The 24,975-nt window shown below is 45.8% G+C and overlaps 1 protein-coding gene across 4 annotated transcripts in view; it reads right to left on the reverse strand.

Annotated features, from left to right (window-relative positions):
* Nucleotides 1-24,975, reverse strand: part of ENOX2 (ecto-NOX disulfide-thiol exchanger 2) — a 300,146-nt gene that overhangs the window by 66,405 nt on the left and 208,766 nt on the right. For all 4 annotated transcript variants that reach the window (XM_043974193.1, XM_043974192.1, XM_043974195.1 and 1 more), the window contains one exon: nucleotides 1,150-1,284. In XM_043974193.1, the coding sequence (XP_043830128.1) occupies nucleotides 1,150-1,284 (135 nt within the window). The remainder of the gene's footprint in view (nucleotides 1-1,149; nucleotides 1,285-24,975) is intronic.

A 24,975-nucleotide genomic window follows, 5' to 3' on the forward strand; every position in this document is an offset into this window, starting at 1 on the left:
CAACAGCTCAACAACTTCCAATGGTTCCCTATTACCTCTAGAATCAAATGTAACTTCTCTCTTGGATCTTTAAAGCTCATCCAATGGGGACCCCTTTCTGCATTTCCAGTCTTATTGTTCCCCTCCCCTCCTTTTTCGAGTCAGCCACTGGCCTTCCTGTTATTTCCCAACAGAGGGCATTGTATCTCCCATCTCCATGTCTTTGTACTGGCTGAGCCCCATGCATGCATTCCTGGAATGCTCTTCCTCCTCCTCCTCTTCAAATCTCTGGCTTCTTTCAAGGCTCTGCACCAACACCACTTTCTACAGGCCTTGCACACTCTCAGCTGTCTTCCTCTCCTCAGTTACCTTGCTCCTGCTCTGTATATACCTATTTATTTACATGTTGTCTTCTCCACTAGACTGTGAGTTCCTTGAAGGCAGGGACTTTTCCTACTTTCGGGGCTTTGCACAGTGTTTGGCCTGGTTGATATGACTTGACTCATCTCTGGGCCAGAGAGTGGGACTTTCTGTTTTTTGTTTTTTTTAGTGAGGCAGTTGGGGTTAAGTGACTTGCCCAGGGTCACACAGGTAGTAAGTGTTAAGTGTCTGAGGCCGGATTTGAACTCAGGTACTCCTGACTCCAGGGCCGGTGCTCTATCCACTGGGCCGCCTAGCTGCCCCGTTTTTTTTAGTGGGGACTTTTTGGCATAACAAATAAGTGCAATTACAAAATGTCACATGAGAAAGGTCCCCGGCTGCTTGACCCCAGGAGGCTTACTTGGCTGAGCTGCCCCAGGCTTGCCCCCCTTGCCCTTGAAGCTCCCCTTCTGGGATTCCCTCTGGTACTTTCCACACTAACCAGAGGATGGCAAAAGTTGTCATTGTCCCATGGGAAAAGAAGGGGTGTCATCATCACTGTCACATCGATGATGACAATGATAATGATAACGAACAATGTTGACATGGGCCGTCCCCTGAGTCTTAGTGTTCTTTGAGGCAAGGAAAGCTGAAAGTGGGCAGCTAGAGCTTGCTCAGAGTCACATGGCTAGTGAGAGGTGGAAGTGGGAGAGGGGCCCAGGTGTTCCAGAGCTCTGGAATACGGGATAGGCCACGGTGGAGGGACAGATGTGACATTGGGAGGTGCCAGAGTGACAGAAGATGGTATACCTGGCAACATAGGCTGTCCTGCAATCCCCAGTGGTGCCATTCTGAGATTATTCATCGCTGTGGCCCAGGCATTCGGGTCTGACATCGGTAGAGCCATTGGCGCAGATTCCACATTCAGACTTCTACTACCATCAGCTGCAAAGGAAACATAAGCAAGATAAGTCTACTGGGACCTAGGCAATTATGAGGAATGGGAAGAAAAGAGACCATTGAGGAAATATAGTGGTGACAGGGAAGGAGGGAGAATTGAAGAGGCCCTTGGGACGGCCAGAGCAAGTGTAGAGGGTCTCCATCACATCAACAAGACTCCCTGTGGTGAGTGTGTGGGAGGATGTGCACAAGCACTGGACAGGACACATGGACAATGTACCCACACGGATGAGGTCCTGGATCCCTTGGAGCATTCAGCAACATTACTGTGATGAATAGTCATTCCCATTTCCCTGACACTTCAGTGTTTCCTCCCAATAACCCCGTGAGGCAGAGAGCATATCATCATTACATTTTACAAACAAGGTAACTGAGGCGCAGAGAGGAGCAAAGACTTACTCAAGGTCACCCAGTTAGCATGTTTCCCTCAGGCCATCCCTGTGAGGGAGGTGCTTCACGCATACTGAGCCTGTTTTACAAGGAGTGGAGAGCCAGAGAAAACACATAAGACACTTACTCACATGCCTATGGCTTGTAGGCATGTGGCAGGGCTCTGATTTGAATTCAGGGCTTGAGTCCAAATCTGTTTCCCACCCCATGGCCACTGTCCTGGGGCCTAAGACCAGCTCCAGCCCCAAGAGAAAGGGTCTGGCGAGCCTGGGCTAAGGAGGAGGGCAGCATCAGGCTTTGGCTAGCAAAAGCCTTCCATTAGGAAGCTTCGAGGCAAAGGGGTTTTGAAGATTGGGTTTCAGTGCAAGGCTTTACACATATGTGTAACTGGGAGCCAAGATTGGCTGAGAGATTTCCTGTGCTTCTGGTAAATCACAGAGTCTCTGAGTTGGAAGGAGCCACTGTGACTGCCTAGCCCAAGCCATCCTCGAAGGAGATGACCCTCTGGCCCCTACGACACACCTGCCAAGGAGAGGGAAGGCCTGCTTATGGCCTTGGCGGGGAGGGGACACTAACCAAGGCCACTGCATGGGATCACAACAGCTGATTCACAGAGCTGATCACAGGATTTCTTTTAAAAAATCATTTTTACTGATCACCTCTTTGTATATCACCCTCATTTCCAGTAATAAAGAATAAAAAATAAAGAAGAGAAAAGGCAGTTCAGTAAAACTAACACATCAACCAGGTCTGACAATATATGCAATGTTTCACACCCATAGGCCCCCTCCTCTGAAAGGAAGAGAGGGAGGTACCTTTACTACTCTCTTCTCTGGGGCAAAGTTTGGCCAGTAAAATTACAGTTTTCTCTTTTTCTTTTCTTTGTTTTGTTCTTCCCATTTACGGTATTGTAGTCATGTATACTATTCCTGATTCTATTTACTCCACTTTGCATTAGTTCATCCACTCAAGCATTCATCTACCCATCCACCCATCCATCCCTCCATCCATTTTCCTATGCTCCTCTGAATTCTGCCTAATCATCATAGCTTACAAATCAGCAATATACTATTACATTCATATGCTATCATTTATTGATCATACATGGGATTTTTAAAAAAGATCTGAGTTCTTCCTTCTACAAAAGAAAAAACAGCCCCCCCCCAAGGGGAAGGAACTTAGCCAAGGTCATCTAGCCACTCTGTATTAAGGGACAGGCTTTGGACCAATGTGTCTTAGGTTCAAGTCCAACAAATGGACTGCACTGACTAACCCTCCCCAAGACAGTGATATGGAATGGCTGGATACCACTGGACTGGGAGGCAGACTGCACATCTTCAATGCAACAAACAATAAGCACCTACCAAAAGCCATGACATAGTGCTAGGTGCTAGGATTATAGAATGTACAGCCCACAGAATGAATGAATGAATAAATGAGCACTTGTTGGCCAGCTTTCCTGCATGCTCACAACAGTACTGCTCTTAGGTTGTGGACACCTGAGTTCAAGTCCCAGCTCAGATATTTACTAGCTTTGTGATCATGGGCAAGTCACGTAGTCTCTGACTGCCTCGGTTTCTTCACATGTAAATTGGGATAATAAAGTATGTACTCTGAACCTCCTGGTTGTTATGAATACTTTGTAAAGCTTAAGGTGCTCAGGGGGCAGCTAGGTGGCACAGTGAATAGAGCACCGGCCCTGGATTCAGGAGGACCTGAGTTCAAATCCAGCCTTAGACACTTGACACTTACTAGCTGTGTGACCCTGGGCAAGTCACTTAACCCTCACTGCCCCCCCCCCCAAAAAAAAGCTTAAGGTGCTTTAAGATGAAAAATAAGTGTGACTTTACACATACCTCTGAGTCTGGTCTGTAACAATATGGCACCAACTGGATCCACTCAGAGTTCTCAAATCCTTGGCCAGGATTCATTGGCGCATAGGATATAAGGACCATCTAGTATGACCTCTTCATTATTTTACAAAGGAGGGAAGTGAGACTCAGAAAGGGGAGGTTCCGGCTCACCTAAGCTTATCATAATGCAGCAGGAGAGGTAGAATCCACTATGTCCCTATGTCACTAATGGGTGACAAGTCACCAGGATCAGCACCCACCCTGGGTACCAAATACAGTCAAGTGTTACTGATTGAGGCTAATGATTGGGCACTGGGTGTATACGTATATATCTTTTTTTTTTTGGTGAGGCAATGGGGGTTAAGTGACTTGCCCAGGGTCACACAGCTAGCAAGTGTCAAGGGTCTGAAGCCGGATTTGAACTCAGGTACTCCTGAATCCAGGGCCAGTGCTTTATCCACTGTGCCACCTAGCTGCCCCCCGTATATATCTTAAGTGTCTGTGTGTTTATATTTGTATGTCTGTGTGTGTAATGACCAACTTTTATAAAACAAAAATAGAGCAGATCCAGTAAGTCAAACTACTTGCTAACACCATGTTGCCAAGTCCCCCCCACCAGCATCCTGTGATATTTTAATTGGAAAGAAGTTCAGAAACCACCGAGTCTGACCCCCCCAACAAATGTCAGAGCTGGAAGGGAGGACATTTTGTTCGGCCTCTCAATCTCATAGATAGGGAACCTCTCTGTACCACATGCAGAGGGCCCTGGGAAGTGGCCAAGACCACAGCAGGAGGCAAGGCCTGTCCCAGGGCTCACCAGCAATTCAGTCTAAACTCTCAGATCTTCAATTCAAATTTCCATGTCACTACATTGCTTTCCTTAGATCATTGTTATTTCCAAAAAAAAAACCCCCAAAAACCAAAAACCAAAAAACCCCAAACCCCAAATAAAGAAACAAAGAAGTGTTATTTATTTCTATTTATCATTTTGAAGATACCTTTGTGACTATCTTTTGTTTTTCTTTGGCCTAGATTTCCCTTATTCCCACGTCCTGGAAGGTCATTCCTTATAACAAAGAATTTCTTGTTGTTTGTTTTGCACAGGGCAGTGAGGGTTAAGTGACTTGCCCAGAGTAAGTATCAAGTGTCTGAATCCGGATTTGAACTCAGGTCCTCCTGAATCCAGGGCCAGTGTCCTGAATTCAGGGCCAGTGAAGAATTTCTAATCATTATTAAGAGGGAGAGGGAAACAGGTTTGTGATTTCATTGCTATAGGGAACTCCCAGAGGAGGAAACTCCCCCGACCAGTGCAGGTCAGAACTTTCTCTGCAACTTCTAGTCTTTTTTTTTCTGGGTAGTATTTTATTTTCTAGTTACATGTAAAGATTGTTTTCAACATTCATTTTTTTGTTTTTTATTTATTTTTTTTTTGTTAGGCAATTGGGGTTAAGTGACTTGCCCAGGGTCACAGAACTAGTAATTGTTAAGTGTCTGAGGTCAGATTTGAACTTGGGTCCTCCTGAATCCAGGGCTGGTGCTCTATCCAGTGCACCACCTAGCTGCTCCATCAACATTCGTTTTTATAAGATTTTGAATTCCAAATTTTTCTCCCTCCCTTCCTCCCCCTCCCCAAAATGGCAAGCAATCAGATCTAGGTTTTATACAATCATGTTATACATATTCCCATATTAGTTATGTTGTGAAAGAAGAATTGGAGCAAAAGGGAAAACCACAAGAAAGAAAAAAATAACAACAAATAAAGTGAAAATAGTATACTTGGATCTGCAATCAGACTCCAAAGTTCTTTTTCTGGATGTGGAGACCATTTTCCATCATGAGTCCTTTGGAATTGCCTTGGTTCATTCACTGTATTGCTGAGAAGAGCTAAATCTATCACAGTTGACCATCACACAGTGTGCAACTTCTAGTCTTAAGAAATAAAGTGACCTAAGGATATGAACAGGTATTTTTTCAGATGAAGAAATCAAAGCTATCTATTGCCATGTGAAAAATGCTCTAAATCACTACTGATTAGAGAAATGCAAATTAAAACTACTCTGAGGTACCACCTCACACCTATCAGATTGGCTAATATGACAAAAAAGGAAAATAATAAATGCTGGAGAAGCTATGGAAAAATTTGAACACTAATGCATTGTTGGTGGAGCTGTGAACTGATCCAACCATTCTGGAGAGCAATTTGGAACTATGCCCAAAGGGCTATAAAGCTGTACATACCCTTTGACCCAGCAATATCACTATTAGGTCTTTATCCCAAAAAGATCATAACAAAAGGGAAAGGACCCACATGTACAAAAATATTTATAGTTGCTCTTTTTGTGGTGGCAAAGAATTAGAAATTGAGGGGATACCCATCAATTGGGGAATGGCTAAACAAATTGTGGTATTTGAATATAATGGAATACTATTGTGCTATAAGAAACAATAAGCAGGCAGATTTCAGAAAAACTTGGACTTACATGAATTGATGCTGAGTGAGATGAGCAGAACCAGGAGAACATTGTACACAGTATCAACAACATTGTATGATGATCAACTGTGATAGACTTAACTCTTCTCAGTAATACAATAATCCAAGATAATTCCAATGGATTTATGATGGAAAATGTTCTCCACATCCAGAAAAAAGAATTGTGGGATCTGGATGCAAACTGAACCATACTGCTTCTACCTTTTGTTTTTGTTTTTTGAGATTTTTCTCTTTTGTTCTGATTCTTCTATCACATGACTAATGCAGAAATTTTTTTACATGACTTTTTTTTGTTTGTTTTTGTTGGGCAATGAGGGTTAAGTGATTTGCCCAGGGTCACACAGCTAGTAAGTGTCAAGGGTCTGAGGCTGGATTTGAACTCAGGTCCTCCTGAATCCAGGGCCAGATCTCTATCCACTGTGCCACCTAGCTGCCCCCAGAAACTTTTTAAAAGGAAAAAAAGAAATAAAGTGACCTGCCTGGAGTCACAGAGTCGGTTTGTGTCAGGGGAAGGACTCTTACCCAAGACTACCAGGTTCTGAGGCCAGTTCTCTGTGGACTACACCACTCTGGTTGTATACTCACTACAGAGATAGCATTTTAATGTTTGTAAGGCACTTTACCCACATTATCTTACTTAAACTTGACAACTACCTTGCAAAGGAGAGAGGTATTTAAGGGTCTTCTTGTTGCCATTTTACAGAAGAGGACACTGAGGCTCAGAAAGGAGCAGCCTATGGTCACTTAGAGAGGAGGTGTCTGAGGAGAGATCTGAAGTCAGATCTTCCTGACTCCAGACTCCAGCACTCTACCCACTACTCCTTGCTGCCAAAGTCCAAAAGGTCATTCTCCAAAGGCCTTCTCCAGGGCTTCATCAGGCACACAAAGAATTCTGGGTGCTTCAAAGATGGGCCAACTTGGAAAAGTTCCATCAAGCTGGAAAACCAGTATTTTGAGCTTCTGCAGGGCAACATTTGATGTAATGGAAGTTCTGAACACTTTATAAACAGTGTGGCCCCTGCCACAGCCAGGTCACTGTTCTATAATATTCTACCTCTAGAGCTGGAAGGGACGGGAGATGCCATTGAGTCTAAACCCTCTTGTTTACAGAGCAAGAAACAGAGGTTCTTAGGGTCACACAGGTAATAAGTGGTAGAGCTGGGATTATCAAGCCCCAAACTCATCAAACTGTCAAGAGAGTATATGAAGGCGAACTGTAGTCCAGTCCAGGATCAGTGATCACAAAGTCAGAATTGAAGCCTGAATGAATGGGGCATCACTGTTGAGCTACTGGGGGCTGCCCAGGAAGCCTGGTCTACTCCTATATTTTTACAGCGCGGTTGAAGTGTGGCAAAGCTTCCAAAACCCAGGGCTCAGGAGCTCCCATCAGATCCTGGCCAAATCCCTCCCCGTCCCTGAACCATGGTTTCCTCTTCTGTAAAATGAAAGGGCCAGAAGTGGGACTAGATAGTTTCAAATGCTCCATTCTTGATCCAACAACAACAGGAATAAAACTTCAAAAGAACCTGTGACAGTGCTGCTCGGTGGGACTTACCAAGAACGTGGGTTGGACTGCTGTGGCCTTTGAGGACCAAGGGTCCCTTCTGTGCCACAAGGATGCAGTGAAGGAAGACCACTAAGGTTAAGGAATAAATAATAACAAGAGTTGACCTTTATACAATACTATCCATTTTACAAAGGAAAAAAATATATTTTAAAATATGTAATATAATATACATACTAGAATAATATAGTATAATATAATACAACAAACTAGAATATAAATATATCATTGTATATATTTTATAATATATAACATAACACAACAAACATAACATAATAATTATGTTATATTATAAAATATAAATATAATATATATATATATATGTATTTATTTCTATTCTCTCATCTAAGCCTCACAATAGCCCTTAAAGGTAGGTTGTATCAGTATTATTGTTTCTAATTTACAATGCTCAGGAAAGAGAAGTGACCCAGTTGAGTCACAATCCAGGTCTCAACTTCAATCCCAGGACTCTGAGATTCAAAGGGTGTTACCACTGGAAGGGACACAAGCACACAGATATATGCGCCCTAACGTAGTCTATGAAAGGGGCAAAGAAGCAAAAGTCAATCGCTGCTTCTCCTTCTTTATAGATCTGGTTTCTGGGGGCACTTCCTAGTTGGGTGGCCTTGGACTGGCTGATTTCTGTCACATGGCATCATTTGCCCAATCAGTAAAATAGAGTGCCATTCAATTTGGCAAGCTTTATTAGGTGCATGCTGGGTGCTCAATCTTAGCTCTAATTATGGGGAAGGTTTTCCTTTTCTTGAGCCATTTTAGCTCCATGCCTTTGAAGACTATCCTCTGAGAAATATGAGTGTTCTTAAATCAGGTGGTATTGCCTCTAGTATGCTTGCTCTTCCTGAGTAAATGAACACAGGGAGAGGAGAAAATTTTAGCTCAAGTTGCCACAGTTGATAGATCTTTGTCAAGAATTCCTTGGCGCTCATTAACTATTCTATCCCATACAGACCCAGTCACTTTGAGCAGCAAGTTAGGAAGTTCCTTTGAAAGAGAAAACCCAGATGTTCCTTTTGGTACAGCAACAATCAGGACTTCTAACCCTCTGGTGCTAAACATCTGTTCAGAATTGTCACCTGGCAGCAGAAAAAGTAAGTACTTCAAAGGCGCATCTGGACTGCCACCCTTTCTGAACTCAGAAAGGCCAACTGGCAGTGTTTTGCCCAGGCAGCTGATGCCACAAGTGGGGGTGCACATGGGACTTACCCTGGGGCCCAGGCTGAAGGGGGCAGAGTGTAAGGCCAGCTTCAGAGATCCATCCTTGACTGTCTGAGCAAGGTCTTGTTATCCCAGGCTTGTCCAACACCAGAAGGCTGGCTCTAGGCCAATGGTGGGATACCAAGCAGAGCCGCGGTCTATAAGGTACCACATGCAGGGAAAACACAGACGTACATACAGAGTTCCCCTGGCCACTGTCCAAAGGTTCGGCATGCTGGGAAGGGACACACATACCTATAGCAGGGAAGACACCTGCCATCTGACAACGCAGCTATGCCCTTCTGGTGCTCACTCTTGGAGAGCCACAGAACTCAATGATAGGGGCCGGCCCACTCCGACAGTCAACAGGTTTTGCTTCTCTTCCTTTCATCTGCCCACACACCCACAATTATGGCAGCTCTGTTCTGTTCTTTGCTATGGTTGACTGGGCCATGGTGATCATACATGGAGAGCCAAGTAGGGATATGAGGCCTAAAATAGCTCAGGAGGGCCAGGTCCCCTTCCAAAACAGATCTCTGGACTCTGCCCTGGGCTCCTCAACAATGCAGACCAGCCTGGATGGCTGACTGTGGGCTCCACTTACGCTCTGCTAAGAAATCCTCCCGGCGGTACCTCTATGGATCATGTGCCCATTAGCACTAACAGGACAGAGGATGAAAAACTCCTCTGAAGCATGGTGTGGTAGCAAAAGCACTGGACCTAAGAAGCCGAAGGGCCTGGGCTCAAGTGCCTACTTTACCATTTAGAGGCTGTGTTAATGTCGGTAAGTCACCATGAGCCTCAGTTTCTTCATCTGTAAGATGGAGATAGTGATATCTGTACTAGTTCACTCACAGGGGCCTTGTGAATAAAGCACTTTGAAGTACAGGCTGTCCCAAAAGTCATAGTGCAGCTGTAAGCCTGCTTTACATGCTTCTCAGCTATTATTATTGATAAATATATCCAAATGGATCTTCAATCTCATTGATTTGGGAGCTCCCTTCAGAGCCATCTCAGAGCATAGAGGAAACTGTGCTGAACTGAAGACTCTGAGGACTAGGAGTTGAATCTCACGTCTTCTTCTTTTTTTTTTGAGGCAATTGGGGTTAAATGACTTGCCCAGGGTCACACACCGCTAGTAACTGCCTAAAGCCAAATTTGAACTCAGGTCCTCCTGACTCCAGGGCCAGTGTTCAATCTAACGCCACCTAGCTGCTCTCTCCCATTTCTGCTACTGACTCCTTAGGCATTAACCTCTCTCAGCCCAGGCAGCAGAGCTAGAATTGGAACCCAAGTAACTTGCACTAGTCCTTCAAGACTCTTCTTTCCAATGTGCCAAGCAAGCCTTTCACAAAGTCTTTCCGCTTTCCATTGGTGATGGAAATGAAGCGTCAGAATTGAGAGGGGCCATGCCCAAGAATAGCCTCAGTTTCTTCAGATAGCTGTATTCTCCTGGGCTTGATCACAAATGATCAAGGAGAAGCACTACGTTTAGAACTGTGCTCTTTGCTCTGAATAAAGTTGATGAAAAAGGAGCTCTTAGGACTGCTTTCCTCTTCCTGCTAAAAGCCATCTTTTGTAATAGCCAATGGACTCTACTTCACCATTGTTATACAAATCAGTCATTTCTTTAAGCTACATGCAAGGAAATTGGGAATCCTGTGGTTTAGAGTATTCAATCAATGGGGGCTTCTCCCATGCCTCATCTGGGCTCTCAAAGGCTGGGCTAACCCTCGGCTCACTTCTGACCTCTCCAACCAGCTAGATTTCCTAGTAACACCTTAAACTCAACATAAATAAAGCTGAACTAGTCGGATCATAGCTTTGGAGTGGGAAGGGATCTTAGTGGTCATCTAGCTCAACTCCCTAATGTTATTTATTTAATTTGATCTTTCATTCATTTATTTATTTTTAAGCTTAATGGTATTTTCTTTTTGTCCAGTTAGATGTCAAGATAGTTTTCAACATTTTGTTTTTATAAGATTTTGAGTTCCAAATTTTTCTCCCTCCCTTCCTTCCCTACCCCCTCCCCAAGACAGAAAGCAATCTGATATAGGTTATCTATGTACACTCACATTAAACCTATTTCTGCATTACTCATGTTGTGAAAGAAGAAGCAGAACAAAAGAGAAAAACCTCAATCTCCCCCCCACCCCCCCAAAAAAACCTCAAACAACAAAAAAGTAGAAACAGTCTGGCTCAATTTGCATTCAGGTTCCACAGTTCTTTTTTCTAGATGTGGAGAGCATTTTCCATCGTGCAACTCCCTAGTTTTAGAGGGAGAAATGACTTGCCTAAAGTCACACAGGCAGTTTAGTAGAGTTGAGATTCACAAACCTGGGTCTTCTGATGCCCAATACCATGTGCTGATCTGATTTCTTTTAAGGCCTGGTGGCCTTGTCCTCTTGCTTATGTCACTGTTTTTCACTGAGGCACAGTCATTCTGCCTCCTGTGGTCACAACCCTGAGGTGGTTACCTTGTCCTCCTCCCTGTCACCTCTCACACCCATCAAGTTACCAAGTTACCTCCCCTCATTTTGCAGATGAGGGAACTGAGGACCAGTGAGGAGAAGCAATAGACCTGTAGTCACTCACATTCCAAGTGGCCCACCCAGACCCTCTGACCCCATATAGGGTGCTATTACCACTGAACCACACTGCCTCATCTTCTCTGTGTGACCATGGACAAGTCCCCTCCCCTCTAAGAGACTTCAGTTTCCTCTTTTACAAAATAAGTGTCTTGGACTAGAGCAGGGTTTCTTAGTCCTTTGGGGTCATGGAGCCCTTGGGCAGTCTGTTGAAGGCCAGGGACCCCTTTTCAGAGTCTTGTTCTTAAAGTCATAAAATAGGATACAGAGGGTTACAAAAGAAAGCAATTATATTGAAATACAATGATCAGAATGTTAAAAAATAAAACAAAACAAAAAATGTTCCCAGACCCCAGGATTGGAACCCCTGGACTAGATGGTTGGTCTCCATAGCAGTTGTTAGCTCTAACAATCCATGATTCTAAGTCTCTGTTGAACGAATCAATGATCCTAAATAATTACAGGCTGTGTGCCTAGCTGGGAGTGAGAGCACTAAATAGAATCCTCCTTCAGGCCAAAGGAACAGAATCTACCTGGTTTGGGGTCTGTACTAAGCCTGATGTTCAAGATTTAATCTTCCCCCCATGTATTTATTTCTCATGGAGCACTGTCGGTGCTTTGCAGGTACCGCTCTGAATCATGCTCCATTTTCCTTGAAAATTAATAATCCCTCATTGTTTGTGAACAATGCACTGGAACGTTGGGATTTTTTAGTCCCCTGAACACACGCATATGAATGCCTCACACGGCATGCCACCACCCCCGTTACAGGCGTCACCTGTGATGACGCCCGAGTTCCCATTACAGCTGGGAACATTGACAGGTGATACAAGATGAAAAAATAACCCAGAGAAAGTTGAAGAAGGAAGAGTTGCTGTGTTTCCTGAAGTGTATTCACCGGGCCATGTCAAAGATCAAATCTAGCCTACTGGGCGAGTAATGCACTCAGGAAGGTGGCTAGATTTTCTTTTCACCCTTCATGGTGGATGCAGAAAGAGCATACCTTTTAGTGTGATGATGAGAACCCTGGATATAATTAATCTGTTCAAAAGGAAGCAAGGTTAGGAGCCAGTCCAGGTCCTCTACCTTCTATGTGAACTGTCACGGTGGACATCTGTCAGGGCCAGGTCAGGGTTGAGCCCCTTTAAGTATCAGGAGGGAATGTGGAATGCACAAGCTTCTCAGGGCTGTCAAAAGGTGGCAGATGTCTTCTTCAACTGACCCTTTATTCCAGCTCACTGTGTGCCTGACTTATGTCAATGCCTGCCTATGATCTGGTTCTCGGCTTGGTCATCTCTCCTAGTTGTCAGGCCCTGTCCCTGCTTGTTGTACACTAACTAAGACATCACCTTGGCTCTCTTCTTCTAAGAAGAGATCTTAGGGGCAGCTGGGTGGTGCAGTTGATAAAGCACTGGTCCTGGAGTCAGGAGGACCTGAGTTCAAATCCGGCCTCAGACACTTGACACTTACTAGCTGTGTGACCCTGGGTAAGTCACTTAACCCTCATTGTCCCACAAAAAAGAGAGAGATATCTTAATAATGGGAATAATTCCAGATGAGTTAAGAGAACAGAATGAGGGAGAGTTCACAAATACAGATGGGGCCTTGGAGCACCCCTCAATTTCTATGAGCCTGAGTGTCACCCATTATGCTTATATGCAAAGCTGGCCCCAAGGGCAATTCCCCTCCTGCCTCTCTTGCTTTCCCCCCACTACAGTGAGGGGTAGTGGGAAGAGTCCTGGACTCCAGGCCAGAGGCCCCAGGTTCGATTTTTTTGGGGGGGCAATGAAGGTTAAGTGACTTGCCCAGGGTCACACAGCTAGTAAGTGTCAAGTGTCTGATTTGAACTCAGGTCCTCCTGAATCCAAGGCTGGTGCATTTATCCACTGTGCCACCTAGCTGCCCCCAGAGGCCCCAGGTTCAAATCTCAGCTCTTGTGTGACCCCGGATTAGTCATATCTCCTTACTCAAATGCAGTCTCCTCATATATAAAGTAAAAGGAGAGAGCTGGATTGGTTGAACTCTATATTCCTTCCACCTCAAAGTCCAGGATTCCACCACCATCTTACTTGGTAGAATTTCATTTGGGCTCTGCCACTTACTGCCTTGGTGACCCTGAGCCATCATGGTCAGGGAAGTAGATTTGGAGATAGAGGGCCTGGATTCAAATTCCAGCTGTTTGACCTTGGAAAAGTCATTTCCCATCCTCAGAGCCTTAGCTCTGACAGCTATGAAAGGAAAGGTTGAATTAGATCACCTTGGAGATCCCATTCAGACCTTGAGTCTGTATCATCCCATTCTTGGGATGCTCTGCTTGTCCTATCCAGTGCAAGAAGGCCCTTTGCACCTCCGTTCCACTGTCTCTCAAGTGATTCAGAGTTAGCTGCATATGATTCAGAAAACAAAATGCCTGCTCTACCCATCATTAGCCAGGGGAAGGATTTTGTAGCATTTCATTTAATGGCCCTTCCTCATATTTTAACGCAGAAATAACTGGCTCCAAATGTCAAAAGAGCTGGAGTTGTTGACTTTCCTCCATTTAGTTTGGTTCCTTTTTAAGTTCCATTTACTTCATATGCAAATCTATAACCTACTGGCAGCCTCACCTTAATCCTGGCTGTTTTGAAGGCTTATACTTGTTACTGTTAATGTCAATAATAATAAGAGTTTAAAAAAAGAAGAACCTTTGGTTGGTAATGAGCTCCAGAGCAAATCCTGAAGGGATTTCTACCACAGTGTGTGGTTTTCAAATACTGCCTACAGGGTGAGTTTCCTGTAAATAATGCACTAGGGAGGGGGGCAAGTAAAGCTAAGGGGTATATGCTTATCCACTTATTTCCTCATGGAAGAAAAAACCCTGGTGTCTTGAGAGTCAGAGCTTACTGCATAGCCAGGCTGCCTGGGAAGGAAGCAGCCAGTGACAAGAAGAAAGGTTCCAACGCGTGTATACATTTATTCCATTCCCTGGTGGGCCCAGCACCGAGGGAGGCCATAAAGAAATCACGTCTTTGGCTAACTACCCATCGATCCATGATTACAGCTTGAGCATTTAATGCCAGATTCTGAACCCACTCTGCAGCTGTCCTTGCCTCTGACTGGAGGCCATGAGGCAAGTCAGTGGGAGAGTAGAGATGCCCAATGGGAGGCCTAGATGTGGGCTCACAGATTTGGTGCTGAAAGGGACGTCAGAGGTCACCTATTGTGACCTCCTCATTTTAAAGAAGAGGAAATTGAGGCCCAAGGGGAGAAGTGATTTGCCAAAGGTCACAAAGAAAGGAGGTAACATAATAGATCAGAGGATGCTAGGGTTGAAAGGGCCACTGGAGGCCATCTTGTCCACCTCTCTCATTTGGCAGAGGAGACTGAGGTCCAGGGAGGGGAAGGGACTCGAGTAAGGCAGTGACTGACAGAGGCATGATTCAAACTCTAAGTCCAGAACTCTTTCCAAGGCATCTTATCTTTCTTCCTTAGGAATAGCTATGTGAGGGGGCAGCTAGGTGGCACAGTGGATAAAGCACTGGCCCTGGATTCAGAAGGACCTGAGTTAAAATCTGGCCTCAGACACTTGACTTGGGCAAGTCACTTAACCCTCATTGCCCTGAAAAAAAATAATAGCTATGTGAATGAGACAGGCACATCCGTCGCCCTTGGGGCAAAAAGCAGCCCTGTGACGGGCAGGGAACATCTTCTAATCTTAATTGTTTCTCACAGGACATCTATAAATATCAATCTATATGCAAGGCAGGCTGTTCACCTGCTGGATGTGTGTTGGAGGAACCTCCTGAGTGTCCTGCTTTTGGCTGAGACTTGATTAACACCCTGATTTACATGTTGTTTCCATCTTGAAGATCTTCCAGAATGAGAAGCAGCAGCCGAAAGACACGATTTGTGTTTTGCAAATGATATCCTCAAATCTAGGCATGTGCAAAACATCCACAAGAGATGCTCTACAAACAGCTTGTGGTTGTCTTGGTGGGCAGCAGTAGGCAGACAACACTCTCCCGACTGTTTAGGATGTTTAGGGGGGGATTCAGAGAGCCAGAGGAGAAAAAAAGAGCCTCATCTTTGGCAAATGGAAGCAGGTTGCTTGTTTCTGATCCTGAAGGGGACTGCTGTCAACAGCCCACATCGTCCCCCCAAGTAAAGCTGCCCAGCCTGGGGACGAGAAATCAACATGGCCACCTGCTGCTAGAAGAATGCTCCTGGGATAGGGATTTAAAGCTAGACAGGGCCTTATGAAGGGGTGCAGAGGGCCACACATCTGGAGCTGGGAGGGAACTACTTTATGTGTGTGTGTGTGTGTGTGTGTGTGTGTGTGTGTGTGTGAGAGAGAGAGAGAGAGAGAGAGAGAGAGAGAGAGAGAGAGAGAGAGAGAGAGAGAGGCAATTGGGGTTAAGTGACTTGTCCACGGTCACACAGCTAGTAAGTATCAAGTGTCTGAGGCTGGATTTTAACTCAGGTCCTCCTGACTCCAGGGCTGGTGCTCTATCTACTGTGCCACCTAGCTGCCCCCTGGGAGGGAGCTAATTTAAAGGCCAGGGTCCAATGCCCTCATTTAAAAATTTTTTTAGAGGGTAACAAGGGTTAAGTGACTTACCCAGGGTCACGCAGCTAGTAAGTGTCAAGTGTCTGAGGCCGGATTTGAACTCAGATCCTCCTGAATCCAGGACCGGTGCTTTATCCACTGCGCCACCTAGCTGTCCCTCAATGCCCTCATTTTAAAGAGGAGGAAACCAAGGCCCAGAAAGGGCAAAGGACTTATGCAGAGTCACAGCAGGCAAAGCCTGAATCTGATTCCACATTCCCCGACTCCCAAATCATCCCTCTTTCCACTGCAAGGAAGCATGGAGGAAGTGGCACCAAAGCTTGGCCTCAAAGGATGGTAAAGACTTCAGCATTTGAAGAAAGTGTTGCTGCCTGAGCCCAAATACAATCCACCCTCCTCGCCTTGCTCTGGGCTCGTGTCCACTGAGGCCCGGTGAGGTGAAACGATCTACCCACAATGTCACAGTTAGAGCCACATAAGGAGCGTCTAAGCCTTTCCTCTCCAATGTTGTTATCCAACTAGCCATGCTCTTGAGCCGGGTCAGGAGCCCAGAATTTTCCACTGAATCGCCTGCCCTTCCCCTCCCCTCACTACTCTCCTTAGTAACAAAGACCAGTGAAGCAAAGCACATGAGGGCATTTAACAATGTCAGCCTTTTGGTGTGTGTCTAGAGTCCATCACTTCTCTCCCCAGGGGCCACAGGCATTCAGCCTCATTTTCCTTATTTGCTCCCGTTGCCTTCCAGGGTGGTTTTCAGGAAAATGCTTGGGAATCCTGCAAGCACCCTCCGAAAGGGAAGACAAAATCCTAGGAGCGGCAGTGGGATAAGAAACAGCTACTAGTGTTTTAAGGTTTACAAAGTGATTTACACACATGAACCCATTGAAGAAAATGGAGCTCATAGAGAAGAGGCAGTCTGGAAACTGGCCTTCTCACTTCTGCACGAGGGAGGGCTGTTTTGGACTGGAAAGCATGCATCTGCAACTATGGCAACAGAGGCAAAAGGAGTTAACTCTCGCCCAAGGGGTTAATGGGAAAGAAAAAGATTTCTTTCCCCCAATGCATTAGAGGAAAGAAAAGGGATAGAAGGGGAAGGCAACTCATTAATAAACCAGGGGGACAGAATTTCTCCCTATTCTTAAATTGGACTCACAGAGGAAAACAGCTTCCTGAGACGTTTATTCAGATACTGTGTTTAAAGGAGGGGTGAACCCCCCCCCAATAGCTCAAAAGCTGTAACAGGCAGCCCAGGAGAAGAAAATGGGCTAGTCAAAAGAGGAGAAAATGAGAAGTCTAGATGAAAGCCAGAGAATAAAAAAGGATGCTCTGAATATGGAAATAATCAGCATGATTATAGATATTATTATTACTAATGACAATAATCTGGCAAATCATTGGGGCATGGTGCAGTGGACGGAGCACTCACTGATTGAGACTCAGGGAACCTAGGTTTGAATACTAATATTGACTCTGTGACTCACTACCTGTGCAATCTCAGGAAGGTCACTTCTCTCTGGGCCTCAGTTTCTCCACTTCTATAAAATGAAGGGATTTGACTAGCTGACCTCTGAAGTCCCTTCTGGCTCGAAATAAAGGATTATTAACCTAGGGTCCATGAACCTGTTTTAAAAAATATTTTGATAATGCCATTTCAATATAACTCAGTTGCTCTATAATCAACTGCCTATTTATTTTATGTGTTTAAAAACATTATCTTGGGAAGAGGTCCCTAGGCTTCTTCCACTGCCAGGGGGTCCTCAAAAAAAGCTAAGAATCCCAGATCTAAATTTATAATCCTATTATCCTACAGCCCATTATCTTAAAGCACTTTCCACTCCCTCAGCCTCAGTTTCTACAGCTGTCAAATGAGGGGTTTGTACTAGGTTATCTAACGTTCCTTCCAGCTCTAGAGCTATTTTATGAACCTATCTATATCTCTGGACCTCAGTTTCCTCAGCTGTAAAAAAAAAGCTGAGAGGATCTTTACAATCCTTTTAGCTCTAAAGCTTATGAATCCATGATATTAAGGTATCCGTATTCAAACTAAGAAACACATAGTGAAGTAGAACGAACCCTGTACTCGGAGCTTGAGAGCTGAGGATTGGAACATGTCCAGGGACAGGCAAGTTGCCTGATCTCTTTGGACCTTGGTTCCCTCATCTGTAACACTTGGAAGCTACTGTGGTATAGAGAAAGGAGCCTAGAATCTGGTGTCAGAAGCTTTGCTACTTTTTTTTTGGCGGGGCAGTGAGGGTTAAGTGACTTGCCTAGGGTCACACAGCTCGTAAGTTGTCAAGTGTCAGAGGCATGATTTGAACTCAGGTCCTCCTGACTCCAGGGCTGGTGCTTTATCCGCTGCAGCGCCACCTAGCTGTCCAGGAGCTTTCCCACTCTGGGCCACTTCCCCTATAAAATGAGGAGGAGGTTGATCTCCGAGGTCCCTTCTTACTGTAGTGCTAAAGACCTGGGAGTCAAGCAGAGTGCTAATGAAAAGAATGACAATCAGGAGGGAGTGGCTAAATCCCTGAGGGTGGGGAATCAAATAAACACAGCTGATATCATCTCCATTGATCTTGGGCAAATCGCTTCACTTCCCTGGGGCTCAGTTTTCTAATCTGTAAAATGAAGGAGGTGGCTGAGATGCACTTGTGCAAGCTTGTGCTCTCTTGCTCTCCTTTCTTTCTCTCTCTCTCTCTCTCTCTCTCTCTCGCTCTCTCGCTCTCTCTCTCTCTCTCGCTCTCTCTCTCTCTCCCTCTCTCCTCTTTCTTCCTTCCTCTCTCCCTCCTTTCTCCTCTCTCTTCCTCCTTCTTTCCCTCCTTCTTTCTTCCTTCTTTCCCTTTCTTCTCTCCCTTTCTTTCTCTCTCCCTCCTCTTTCTTCCTCCCTTTCCCCCTTTCTTCTCTCTCTCCCTTTCTTTCTCTTTCCCTCCTTCTCTTTCTTCCTCCCTCTTTCCCTCCTTCCTTCTCTCTCCCTCCCTTTCTCTCTCTCCTCTTCTCTCCCTCCTTTCTCCTCTCTTCCTCCTTTCCCTCCTTTCTTCTCTCTCTCCCTTTCTCTTTCCCTCCTTCTCTTTCTTCCTTCTTTCCCTTTCTTCTCTCCCTTTCTTTCTCTCCCTCCTTCTCTTTCTTCCTCCCTCTTTCCCTCCTTCCTTCTCTCTCCCTCCCTTTCTCTCTCTCCCCTTCTCTCCCTCCCTTTCTCTTTCTCTCTCCCTCCCCCTTCCTCTCTCCCTCCTCCCTTCCCCCCCCCACCACATTGCTATCATTTTCAAGTGAATCCCTTGCCCTTCACCCTAAATACCAACCCTCAGCTCTAGGTCCCAGTCTCTGGTGTGGCCTTGGGTAAAGTTCCGATGTAAAAGAAGGGGGCTGGTCTGGATGACCTCCAGGGTCACTTTCATCTCTCAAGCTATAAGCCTGTGATCTCTGAAGTGTTCGGAGCCTTCAAACAGGCCTGAGGCTAGGTCTGTGTTGACAGAGTTTTTGAGAGGTGAATGGGAAGGCAATGGGGAGGTTAAGTGGGAGCAAGGGGAGGATATGATGTGGCTCCCTGGCAGAAATGAGCCATGAAAGAACATGATCAAGAGGCTCTGGTGGCTAGGGCTTGGGGCGGTAGAAAGAACTCGAGTTTGCTCGAATTGGGGGACTTGGGTAGTTTTGTGTTGATGGGCAGACAAGGTCCAGTGGCTTTTGTTTTCCTCTACAAAATCAAATTCTGTGGGATCAAGGACTTGATTTCCTTCTGGGGGGCGGGTAGGTCTCTGAGAGGTCCCACAGAATGATGGGTTCTGCAGACGTGGCAAGGTTTTCTGTGATTGGACAGTGACAGCCTTGACAGGATCTGTCCAGGCCTAAAGGCCCAATCCCAGATAAGGTCAGTGCGACCTCTCTCCGGTAATAGTTGGGAGTCCTCTTCTGTAGCTCTAAGGGTCAGCCTTTACCTCTGTGCAGTGCCAAGTCCCACCATGAAACACTACTTTGAAGACGCACACGAGAAGCTTATTAGACACATATATAAGCACCACTAACAGGGTTAGCCAGAAGAAGGAGGCTGAAAAGAGAGCCTGAGGTATATCACTGAGACAAATGAAAATCATAAAAGCAGCAGGAAGGGACTGGAAGGTGTCACCTATTCTAGGAACATGACTGTGGCTACTCAGAAGGGCATGACCAGTAGTTCAGCTCCCCATGGGTGTGTGCCCACTTCTTAAGCAAAAAGTCTTAGAAACTCATTGGGTGGCAGAACTCTTTCATCCTGATGAGAACAGCTACCTGGAAAAGAGGAGACCTTTGCTTTGGGAGCTAGAGGTACTGAGTTTAATATCCACCATGACAGGGGCAGATAGGTAGCACAGTGGATAAAGCACCGGCCCTGGATTCAGGAGGACCTGAGTTCAAATCTGACCTCAGACACTTGACACTAGCTGTGTGACCCTGGACAAGTCACTTAATCCCCACTGCCCCACACAAAAAAATTAAAATATCCACCATGACATGCAGAGGGTTACATGTGAAAATACCCCAGCTGCTAGGTATTCCTGGGAGGTAGGGAAGGGAGGGTATGCTGCCTTTTCATTCCCACTGTTAGCTGGGGAAGTGGAGCCGAGACTCAGGAAGACTTCAGTTCAAATATGTCCTCAAGGTACTTATTAGCTGTGTGACCCTGGGCAAGTCACTTTGCCTCTGTTTGCCTGTTTCCTCATCTATAAAATAGCGATAATGATAGCACCTACCTCCCAGGGTGGTTGTGAGGATTGAATGTGATAATAATTGTAAAGTACTTAGCACAGTGCCCGGCACAGAGTAAGCACAACATAAAATGGTAGCTATTTACTACTACCATTCCTAAAGCGTGGCTTTCAATTTGGCTGAACCTCCAAGTGAATTGTACTATCTTAAAGTTGGAGGGGGGGACCTTGGAGGTGATCTAGCCCAACCCTTACCTGTACAGGGCTCCCTTCTATGACATTCCCACAAGTGGTCATCCAACCTCCACTTGGGTCTTGAAGGAGGGGAAGGATTCCGGTAGGTGGCCATGTCAGAAGGGTATTCAGCTGAGACATGGGAGATGGTGTTGGCCAAGCGCCAAGGGCAAGAGAGGCCAGGGAATGGCAAGTTGTCCAGCTTGAAAGAACAAAGAATGGGTATAGAGGGGGGAAAGACTATAAAAGTGGGGTGGTGTTTGGCTCCTATGGGTGCTGGCATTTACCACTAAGCTGAGGCAGTTGGATTCTATCCTGTGTCCAACCGTGGCCACTTAGGTATTGGAGTGACATGGTCAGAGACTATGTTAAGAAGGCTGTGGGGGCAGCTAGGTGGCACAGTGGATAAAGCACCGGCCTTGGATTCAGGAGTACCTGAGTTCAAATCCGGCCTCAGACACTTGACACTTACTAGCTGTGTGACCCTGGGCAAGTCACTTAGTCCCCATTGCCCCGCAAAAAAAAAAAAAGGCTGTGATAACAGCAGCATGAAGGATTTAGTGCAATTCAGGGAACATTTTTAAGGGACTAGAACGTGCTCTATAGCTATCCATCATGGAATCCCACAATCTCCAAGGAATCAGAACTGCGGGTCACCCAAAGAACAATTCAGAGACACTTGGAAAAGTGGAAGAAGAGATACCATCAAGGAGATGGATGACTGGAAAAAGGTAGCAGGTCAGTTATGTAGCAAGAGTGAAGAATAACATGGTGGGGGGGCAGCCACGTAATGCCAAGAGACCTAGAAAGCAGGTCCCTGGGAAGATGATTCATGGGAGGCCGGAGGCAAAAGTCACCCAGGATGACGGGGAGGAATTAAGTCTCCACATTGAGGAGATCAAAGAAACACAGACAAATATTCAAAGCACTGGATGGAATAGGAAGGCAGTTTGGCTTTGGAATCAGGAAGACCTGGGTTTAAATCCCCCCTTAGACACCTCTATAGGACCTGGGCGAGTCACTTCCCCTGTGCAAACTTCAGCTTCCTTCACAGTAAAATGAGGGAAGTAGATAGACTCCCTAACCTCTGAGGTCCCTTTTAACACTAAATCTATGGTTCTGTGAGGTGAGCTTCTCATCCTCTTCTACCTGACCCTTCTTCTTTATACGGCCCCCCAGAAGGCTAAGCTTGACACTATGGTTTGACCTGGCCCTGAGGCCTCTTTGGCTCACAGGAGAGAAATCCTGGCTAAAAGGGGTTGGTAGATCCTTAGCTAGAATGCCCACAGGGCTAAAAAGCTGAGCCCCTTACCTGAAACGTTGGCAGTCCTCCTCTCTCTGTGGTCGGCTTGGGTGAGTCAACCTCTCCTTAAGCACCTGCTATATGCTCAGCTGTGTGTTAGGCACTGGGAGTACAAGGACAGAGAACAGGCTGTCCTTGCCCTTGGGGGTCTTACGACCAACCAGGTGGAAACAACACGTTCACAGAGAAATATATGCAAAATATATGCAGGAAGATCTTAGATGCACAGTGAGGAGATCAGAAAAGGCCCCAAACTTGGGTGACTGGAGGCAAAGATACGGAAGAACATCCAAGGCCCAAAGGTTAGACTATGAGAAGGCACAGACGCAGCGATGGGATTTCATGGAGGAGGAACCAGCAGAGCCACTGAGGCTGGAACGCTTCACTCTGGCTCTGCCTATCTCCTCAACACCAGCCTTCTCATGCTATACAATCTTCTGGCCTGAGCTCTGACCCACTCTCTTGGCTTGCCAATTCCCAGTCCAGGCCACCATTTCAAACACACTTACTGCAATCCCTGCTGCTCTCCACCTTCTTTCTTATCAGCAACCTTTTCTCCATGCAGGGTATACACCCCCCCCCCGCCCCAACCAATCTGTTTTCCATCTCCCTATAACGTGCCATCCTTTCCCATTAGAATTTAAGCTCTTGGGGCAGCTAGGTAGTGCAGTGGATAGAGCACTGGCCCTGGAGTCAGGAGGACCTGAGTTCAAATCCGGCCTCAGACAATTAACAATTACTAGCTGTGTGACCCTAGGCAAGTCACTTAACCCCAATTGCCTCACCAAAAGAAATGTAAACTCTTGGAGGCCAGGGGCTATCTTTTGGGCTTGTATTTGTATCTCTGGTACTTGATATATCATAGTAAGCACATAGTAAATGTTTTATCTAGCTAGCTATATATAGATCATGCAGTATATAAAGGGGTTGTAATATGAGATCAGTTTGGAGAGATGGGGGGAAGCCAGATTATGAAACGCTTTAGATGCCAGATGGACAAGTTTGTATTTTAGACCAAAGGTAACAGGGAAGGTCCTTGACCAAAGGACAGGTGTGACCATGTCATTCCTATGCTCAAGGATTCTGGGGCTGCCATCCCAAATAACTGGAGAAATGGTGGTGCTCTCTCTCAACTGAAATAGGGAAGTTAGGAAGAGAGGAGGCTTTGGGGCGGGGAACAGTGAGAGACAGGTATGTACACTTGTAGGCCATTGGCCTAGAATGGTCACTGACCCTATGCAAGTCGATGAGATCACCAAGAGGATATGTAGATGGAGAAAAGGGCCTAGGACGGAGCACTGGAGTACACTGATATGAAGGGGGCAGACTGAGGAGGCATGGTCAGACAAGTGGGGGAGGGAGGGGCAGGAGGTGGGACTGCGGAAGGCTGAGTCTAAGTCACATTATTTCTCAGTCCCCTGGCAATTCTTTAAGATGTGTGGACTTGCATCAGCGGATGGAGTTTCCACACAGGGAATCCCCTCATCACGGGTACAGACTTCAACAAATAATAACTCATACTCCTAATAATGCTTCATTAACCAAAAGTTTGCCTTACAACAAACTGCCAGTGTTGGTAGTGTGGCTATTAACCTTTTAATTGACAGCAGAAGAAACTGAGGCCCAAAGAACAAGAGGTTTGCTTGTACTAGGAGGTAAGCAGAACCAGGTCCCAAATCCAGGGTACTGACTTTGTTTTGTATGTGTTAAGAGGGCTATATTCTGCTGGAGGATTATCACACTGAACCTGACATTGGAAAAATCTGCTCTTTTAAAAAGATTGAGGGGGCATCTAGGTAGCACAGTGGATAAAGCACTGGCCCTGAATTCAGGAGTACCTGAGTTCAAATCCGGCCTCAGACACTTGACACTTACTAGCTGTGTGACCCTGGGCAAGTCACTTAACCCCTCATTGCCTTGTAAAAAAAAGTAAAAAAAAAATAAAAAGATTGATCCTCATTTGCGTTTTCCTCCCAGTCTCCCCTCTAATAGCTGGAGGTGGAATGAACCTTAGATTTTTAGCATGATTTAGGGGCCTCAGAGCTGGCTCCCACAACCAACCTTTAGGATTCGAGTGCTACTAGTGGTCCACTAAGGAAATCACTTCCCTGTCCAGAGTGGAAGCCTTCTGCCAATAGACTGAGTGAGGCACTGAGCTTGGGGAGATCTGTACCTGGCCAGGCCGGGAGGCACCCTCCCTTGGTGGGTTCTGCTTGGCCTGAAACCAAGAACAGTCTGAACATTGCCAATATGCATACACACAGATGGTGAGAGAGCAGATGCAGGACCCAACTTCCTGACCTTAAAGGACTGACGTAGGTATCTAGGTAGGAAAAACATGCTTATTGATGCAGAATAAAGATGATGATAAACAATACTTTTGAGGCCCTGCCATTTCAGTGATGTAAATCACTGGTTCTTCCAAGAAAGGACATATCTGATGGGGCTGAAATACCTAGGTGGCCATCCCTCTCTCCCTTCATTGGTAGTCGCAGCACCTTACATGTTAGAAGGGGTCTCAGGAATCATTTGATCCAATGAATATCTGCCCTGGGATTCCCTTGAGAATACTCCCCACAATGCTGCAATCCTTCTCTCAAGATCTCCAGGATGGGATCCCCCAAGGGATCTCAAGGCAGCACAGTTCTCCTTGGGACAAGCCTAATGACTTAAGACACTTTTTCCTTAACTTTGAGTCTAAAGGTTCCTCTTTACAACTTTTCACCCCTGAATCCTGATGCTACCTTGGGGATCCCAGAAGACCAGACCCAGTCCTCGTCCATACAATTACCCTTTAAATATTTGACAAAAAG

Source organism: Dromiciops gliroides, chromosome X (genome assembly GCF_019393635.1).
Source record: "Dromiciops gliroides isolate mDroGli1 chromosome X, mDroGli1.pri, whole genome shotgun sequence".
Lineage (NCBI taxonomy): Eukaryota > Metazoa > Chordata > Mammalia > Microbiotheria > Microbiotheriidae > Dromiciops > Dromiciops gliroides.